The sequence below is a fragment of the Schistocerca nitens genome, chromosome 3 (genome assembly GCF_023898315.1).
Source record: "Schistocerca nitens isolate TAMUIC-IGC-003100 chromosome 3, iqSchNite1.1, whole genome shotgun sequence".
NCBI lineage: Eukaryota > Metazoa > Arthropoda > Insecta > Orthoptera > Acrididae > Schistocerca > Schistocerca nitens.
Genome location: NC_064616.1, coordinates 36,569,834 through 36,577,604, shown reverse-complemented (window position 1 = coordinate 36,577,604; position 7,771 = coordinate 36,569,834). Strand labels below are relative to the sequence as shown.

At 35.5% G+C, this 7,771-nt stretch overlaps 1 protein-coding gene across 1 annotated transcript; it reads left to right on the top strand.

Moving 5' to 3' along the window:
- Positions 1-419: 419 nt before the first annotated feature.
- Positions 420-4,609, top strand: LOC126247982 (cytochrome b5). The gene is made up of 4 exons (XM_049948553.1): positions 420-644; positions 2,165-2,293; positions 2,376-2,443; positions 2,751-4,609. The coding sequence occupies exons 1-4, from the start codon at positions 528-530 to the stop codon at positions 2,836-2,838; spliced, it is 402 nt and encodes a 133-aa protein (XP_049804510.1). The 5' UTR covers positions 420-527; the 3' UTR covers positions 2,839-4,609.
- Positions 4,610-7,771: the final 3,162 nt, after the last annotated feature.

Here is a 7,771-nt window from a genome sequence, read left to right as displayed (position 1 = left end):
AACGTCTCTACAATGCTTCGCCAATGATTAGAATGGCGAAAGAAATCATGTGTGTCGTGTTCCGAGTTGCAAGGGAGAAGTGGCAGTCCGAGAAAATTTAGAAAGTAGTGATTTGGCACCAACAGTGAACGTCTATTCCGACTGTCAAGCCAACCGGTAGTGTTCCGTGATACGTGCAAGCTGGAAAGTACTCTCAAGGCATATAGATCTTTGCTTATTATTCTAGAATTTGGTAAATTAATATAAATAATTTCAGCAGGCGGTCTTCTGTTTTTTACTGAACAAATCTCGGTACTTTTTTATCCTTCTGTCTACTAGTATATCGATTGTCTCCAATAAACGTACCTCTGACGGTAAATTCGACCTTCATATGTTGCCTACACTGCATCAATGACATCAAGATTTTCATTTAATCTTCGTCGTTACATCAGTGTTCAGGTTGGTGGGGTGTTATTTAAGAGGGAAGGTGCTGATAGGTGCTGTAGTCAGATTGAAGTTATTTGCTTAGTGAAGGATACTCGTGAGCCATGGACCAACCTGTGAAGCTGTTTCGTATGGCTGAAGTTGCGAAGTGCAATGATAGTAAACAGACGTATATTGTGATACACAATGCTGTGTACGACGTAACTGCCTTTTTAAATGAGGTAACTTCATTTTTATTACTGAAAGTGTGTGAAAATGTTTTAAGTTAGCCGTTTGGTTCAGTCGCCTACCTCCATTCTCAGTCTCATACATGTCGCGTAAAATAGAAACATCTGTCTGAATTCGTCGGTTTAGAGTTGGTTTATTGCTATCACTCAAACTTTCAGCGTAATGTATATGTCGATGCAGTTACTGATCCTGTAAGTGCGCTGCTATCATCCCTATAACCTGTTCGTCGTCTGTGTGATGCTTTAAGACAGATCCGGTTGCCAGTGTTTGAGGTCAATTTATAATTGACTCAGATTCTGAGCGACGAAGGGCTTGATACGAAATCAAGGTACATAAGTGGAATACAAATGTTGTCATATATATTGACTTTTGTATGTGGAAATTGCGTTCGTTATGTTTTTTGCCTGTTCTATGTTGAACAACTGAGCGAAGAATCTTTAAATTGCAGTTTAATGTTTAGTGTCCGCGAATCCAGTGAATACAAATTGAAATGTCATCAGTAGCAAACCGAAGACTATCTTAATTGTTAGTTACGTGACCACAAAGGTGGATTCTCAGTTAAACAAGATACTCATGAGAAACACTCGATCTGCAACATTTCAGAATGTCACTCTTCTCGAGTCCCGTGCCCGCCTTAATTATTGACTTATAACTTTGCGAGGCCCCTTTTGTGCTGTAACTTTATGGACCTGAGCTGAAATACATATTAGCCATTTCGTTGGCAGCAAAATAAGATTCTGACATGAATAGAATCATCGTCCAGATTTTCAAAAATATATCTGGAATATCTCATAACACAGCGACTTTATGGGTTGATAACGCTGTTGGTAACATTATTGCAACTAAATTTCAAACAAAAATAGTTTCGTTGAGGCGTGGTATGGAAGAATTTACTTCAATAAGTTAGTGAATTAACATATTTGATAAAATGCAGCAAAACCTTGGGAATGAGGAACTTCTGTAAGCAAGTATTTAATATGGAAAAAAGCTTTTTCAGATTCGAAACTGAACACTATAACTCCCCCCCCCCCCCATTTTTACATCTGTATTTCTTAGCTTTGTTGGCAGTAAATATTAGAATTATCTTGCGTAGGCAGTGCCCTGTTGCCTTACTTCAGATCAACTTGTATCAGTACGAAGTAGAGAACTATAAATAGGTGGTACATACTGTGTACCTTCATGCATGTGACTATGTAATTCTGGTTAATTGACAGTTCATCTACTGAAGTTGCAGTTACTAAAATAGTGTTTGACTAGGAAAAAATGTGGGTACTGAAATGTCGTGGTTATAATTTCATATGATCGTTGCATCAAAGTATTCGGCATGATAGGTAATGAATGAAGTCATATTATTTATAAACATTGTACATATAGTGGAATAATAGGGCACAGGTTGTCCCCATAACATTATCAATCAATAAATTTAAAAAGTTCTAATTTTATGGTTGTGCTGTGTGCAATCTGCATGTTAATCTTTTCATAAAGACTGTGATATATGTATTTATTTTGACAGCACCCAGGTGGTGAAGAAGTTTTATTGGATCAAGCTGGGAAAGATGGTACTGAAGCATTTGAAGATGTTGGCCATTCTACTGATGCAAGGGACATGATGACTAAGTACAAAATTGGTGAACTAGTGGAGGTAAGCAAAAAATTAATTTGAAGCTCAAATTTTCATTCTGATGTATAGATTTGCAACAAAATCTTTCTTATTCTGTTTTTAGGAAGATCGTGTTGAAACAAAAGTAAAACCTCCAGTGAACTGGGATACTGATAAGGAAACGAGTAACAGGTAATGGTTTGATATTTTTGTGGACATATCATAGAGACTGTAGTGGTAGTACTTGAATATATATACTGCTCTGCAGCAATGAGACACGATGCTTTCCTGATTTCTGCCATGTTGGATAGCAGTTACGGTGCCAGACTTCATATGGTATGGAGTTTCTTATTTACTGTGTGTGTGTGTGTGTGTGTGTTTCGTTTTAGAGAGAGAGAGAGAGAGAGAGAGAGAGAGAGAGAGAGAGAGATACTGCAATATCAAATTGCAATTTCATACTACTCAACACACATACCTCACATGGAACTTTTTGTTGCAGTTCTTGGAAATCGTGGATCATCCCTGTTGCATTGGGAGTTGTGGCAACGATTTTGTACAGATCATATTTTATAGCACAGGGTCACTAACCCTAATGTACCTTTTCATATGAAGAAATGGATGGATGTTTAAAATATACAAGGGAGTTACTTGTTCTTCATTGGAGATAATTTAGTTGAATATCCAGTGAAGTGAGTGAGTGTGTCTGAGAGTATCTGTAACAAAAAAAATTACACAATATTCCATGAAGCACAGAGAAGCCAATGCAGTGTATAAATTTTGATTCTCAGGTTAAAATGTTTTTAGTAATTTGCTGTTTCAAAAGTTGTGATGAACAAATAGGTTATGACACTTCAGTACATTTTTCCTTAAGTAACTTTTTAGGCTGTTATTGTGAGTTAAGGCTATCTTAGTGTGAACCTTACAAATATATCAAAATTTGGGACTTAATATACTCTTGTGATTATTTGGAACTCCTGTTGAGATGACTTAGTCAGTTACAGTATTTGTTTACGGCTGCATAACACTTCTGGTACAGCCGTTCCATTTTATTTTGGTGTGATTGTAATTATTAAATATTTTGAAGCATAATGCAATGATTTATCATAATATTGGCTTAAAGAAACCCAGACCATTCAAATTAATTCTTCATGAAATTATTTGGTGTGCATATGGTTTCAAATCGTACCAAAGTAAGTTTTCTGAAGTCTGTCTTGTTAATTAGTTTTGGCTTACAGAATCATCTGAAAATGGCTGTATAAGCAAAAGAACTGATTAGTAATGTAAATAAATGCTACAGCACATTCATTTTCATTCATTAGTCTGAAAGAGTTCTTCTGAGCAGAGATAAAAAGAAATCCATTAATATATTTCAATCTGTTAAGACTTGGCACTCTGTTGCACTAATAGTGATTGAAAATAGATAATGGAGATAGGTATTCACTGATCGTAATATTCAATATTGCAGCTGAAACCAGGCAATGAAATTGTAGGAGAAAAGTCACAAAGTATGCCAAAATATTTTAACAAGACTTGGATGATAAACAAAGCATGCAAAAGGAGCTGTGCAGTTAACACTGGTTAATACTTAGTTAAATCCACTGTATTAAGTGCATTTTCCTCTCAAAAGGTGTCATTAGTTTTTCATAAAATTGTCATGATCTTTCATTATCTGTGGCTGCATCCAAATAGTATTTAAAGAGTCCTTAATATATTTAATGTATTTAGATAAATGTTGTGGAATTTGCGTATTAACATCTTTCACTGTACTGCAAATGTCACAACAAGAAAGACTATTGTAATAATTGTAATAAGTTAGTGTGAGATGAAAACTCTGTATGAATGTAGCCATATTTATGTTTAAAACTGTGGCATGATAAAGATGCCTTGTGTGAAATCCATTATTGTAGATGATACAGTTCAGGCAGCAAGGAAAGACTGTGTGCATTAGCTGAAATCTTTGAGAATGTAATTGTTTTGTATTATTAATGTGAATATGCCAAAGTGTTTTGGGATTATGTGAGGTAATGGTTTGTCATTAAATTCTATTAAATAGAATGGCTGAACACTTTTGCAAAGCATTCTGCAGAGATTTTTTCTGAAGTTCATGCAGGACTGTTATGGTATGTACTTTACTTGTGCTTCCTATATATTGTACCATGTCACTGTGTGTGTGTGTGTGTGTGTGTGTGTGTGTGTGTGTGTGTGTGTGTGTGTGTCTCACTTTGGGAACAACATGATTTTTTTGGGTGCAGCTGACTAATGTTTAAGTTCTTAATGCATTTATCAGAAATCATTTGAAAGTTTGTAGAGACTATGGGAATTGTTAAATAAAAGATTATTTTATTCATAAAACTTTAACCTTTTCTTGTCATTACAGAAGAAAAAGTAATTTAATTTCGAGCTTTCAGATGTATAAAAGAAATTGATTCTTATGTCCTCAATCTTCTAAGTTGTCATTAATTTTGTTGTACCAGCTTTGTAAAAACAAAATCAGTGGCATGTTCCCTTGCATGATATTGTCTTCAATCTTTAAATTTGAAGTTTTGGTGCATCACCTGAAGAATGAAGTAACTAGATTCTAAAGTCTCAGTAACAAATTAACATATTAGATCCCATGTTTCTGAGTATTAAATTGTTTCATTAGCTGTGTTGACATGAGATTTTCCTTTGGGTACACACTGAGTTAATTCTAGGAACATAGAATGATACATAGTCTTGAAAATTTCGACTTGTTTGGAAACAGCGCTAAAAATTATGATCCAACTGTATTGCTGCTTATTGGGGGCCTTGTGTTGCACTTGGTGTAATTGTTTTGCTTAGATAGTGCTTTAAAATTACTATGTATATTCAGTCCACTTTTATTTTGTGGCAGTGCTTTTGGTAAGTTTCTTCTTGACATTTGACATATTTTTGAGTAGATGTGCCACATTCACCAAATTTTTACAAGCTTAAAGAAAAATATTATGCATAAGTTTCCCTTCACTCATGAGGTATTTTAATCTTTGTTGCTGTTAAGTCTTTGCAAACACCCCTTAATAGTGCAGTTTATTTTAATGCTCTTTCATCTGGAGAACAGAACTTTATCAGTGTTGCTGGTCTAAGTATTTCATATTGAGATGCAGAGCAATTCCTTAGAGCAATATGCTTGACAGGTAAGATTCTGGAGAGATAGGCAGGTTACAGTGAGTCTCTGCAGGCAAATCACCAGGAAGCTGATGACTTACAGAAATGATAGTTTATGGTGATGCATGTGTAGAACTGGAAATATGGCAGGAATCCAGACTGGAGAGGATCTACAGCTAAAGAAAATATTGGAGAAAGTGTAATTAGTAAACTTTTAATGTGAAAAGGAGGGGAAATTAGATTTTTACCCCAAAACTGGGAGTATCATACATACATAATTGCAGCTGGAGTCATAAGTGAAACCTGAAAAGCATCATAGAGGTCTTTACTGTGTGGTAGTGTTTCAAAGTGTAAACTTACAGTATCTTAACATGGGTGTTCTTGTCTAAAAATAAAAAGTAACAAAACTTGGAACAGATAATTACTTAGGCCTCACTGTGTATTGGTGTTAACTCACAGAGCACTGTTTACACTGTGAAATGTGAAGTGAGGCACTGACTAGTCCTTGCTGGCCAGCAATGGTATTCCATCAAACAAAACATTTGTTTCCAGATCTATGCATTTTACTTAAAATTATCTACTTCCATTCATCTATAGGTGGCATCTGGTAGCATTCAAGTTGCTCTTATTGGCACTGGTTTCCTTTGCTGTCTGCAGGTTGAGTTGTTTATCAAGAATTCTGTTGTAATTATAGAGTTAAAATGGCTTTTTACATCCTTATCCCATGTAATAAGATTGTGACAGATGGAGATAACTGCTTTCTGACACAAAAGTAACAAAAATCAGAATCGTGAATTTTGCAGGGAATTTTCTACCAGACAGCACACTGCCAAGAAACTGATGCCCCTTCTGTACTGTGACACCTAAGTGAGCAACTGGCTGGCTGAGTTGAAGCAGTACCTGTGTGGACTAGATTGAGCACTGGCAGTGTAACATATTAACTGCCACAAGGTGCAGCTAGAGCTTTCTCATTTATTGCTATCAATTGAGCATAACATGTGAAATTTGAGTGATCAGCTCACATACTTCTAGAAAGTAATTATTGATGGTCAAAAGCCTTAGTGGCACTAGAGTTCATATTTTAAGAGGCAGGGTATTGGTTTAACGTGTGATGTACTTTCCTGAGGATGTTTTAAAAGATACATTGGAGTGTTAGTGTGCATTTGATGAGCATGTGCACAAGGTTTTAAACAATTATAAATAATGGGATCTTGATGTCTAGATATAACTGCATATCCTAAGTGTTTGTAACAAAGGTTGCTGTAATAGTGTGTTTGCCATTTCCCGAACAAGATCCATCTGCATCTGTTCACATTTCTAAAGTGTTTTGCCCTTCACTGGGTTGCAAAGTTTCCACAGTCAAAAACTTGTCTATTTACTTTGCAAATGTGACATATTCAACCAGTGTACATACTGAACATGAACTGTGCATTCAGTAGTCAGTAAAACATAATGTTGGAAAAGTTTAGGCCACACTGGTTTTCCTTTCAGATGTTTAAGAGCTCAGATATTGTATGTAACTATGTGGTGTACAGTTTGAAAATATAGTAACAGCATGAACAACTGTCACCATCTAACCACACATCAAGGGAATTGAGAGCATCAAACCTTAACCTTTTAAAGTGACAAAAGGAGTTTTTTCAGCATAACGGTGAAATACATCAGTAAGTAATCTTTGGGAATAAACCTGCCGAATTTATTATGTATTTTTTTTTTTTTTTTTTTTTAATCTTCCATGTGGTGCAGGTTGGTGAATATTCACACTAATGAATCTGGAGGAAAACCAGTCTACGTAGTAATACCAGTTGTTTGTGAGTGGTGGTTATATAAAATGTTAATTGAATTGCCTAGATTTCATATATGTGTGTATGTGAACTAGGTGATTAAGATTTTTTAAGGGAAGATTTTATATTTTAACAAATCAACTAAGATAACTTCCTCCTGTGAAAATTTCAGTACTTGTCACAAGTATTTGTCACCATCACTTAAATGGTTAAAATAGTCATTGCGTATCCATGTGGTTCAGTCGACAATTCTAGAATTATCTGTGTTTAACATATGAACTTTTGAGCTCTTTAAACTGGCATGGGTGGTGGCTGAAAGAAGTCACGTTGTCCCTGATAGAAATGTCTAGGTTGAACCCCCTCCCCCTTCCAAAAATCTTTCTCTCTTCCAAGGCTCCCCCAATTGTGCAGTTTCCGGAAATTTTGTAACTTATGAGGCATGTTTAATAAAAATTAAGCTTTATCGAAAAACTTAAATGATCTATATACTAGCGTCATTCAAATACAAACAAGCCATAGGCTGTTACATGAAAACAGCTGACAGGGCTGTAATGCCATTGTGTACTTTAAAAAGTTGTGGTTCCTATACGAGCACTGAGGCCTCACACTCGCC

Excerpts from the sequence above, each read along its gene's own strand:
- LOC126247982 (XM_049948553.1), top strand. The coding sequence starts at position 528 with ATGGACCAACCTGTGAAGCTGTTTCGTATGGCTGAAGTTGCGAAGTGC. Across the intron at positions 2,294-2,375 it reads AAATTGGTGAACTAGTGGAG|GAAGATCGTGTTGAAACAAA; the intron begins GTAAGCAAAAAA and ends TTCTGTTTTTAG. Across the intron at positions 2,444-2,750 it reads GATAAGGAAACGAGTAACAG|TTCTTGGAAATCGTGGATCA; the intron begins GTAATGGTTTGA and ends TTTTTGTTGCAG.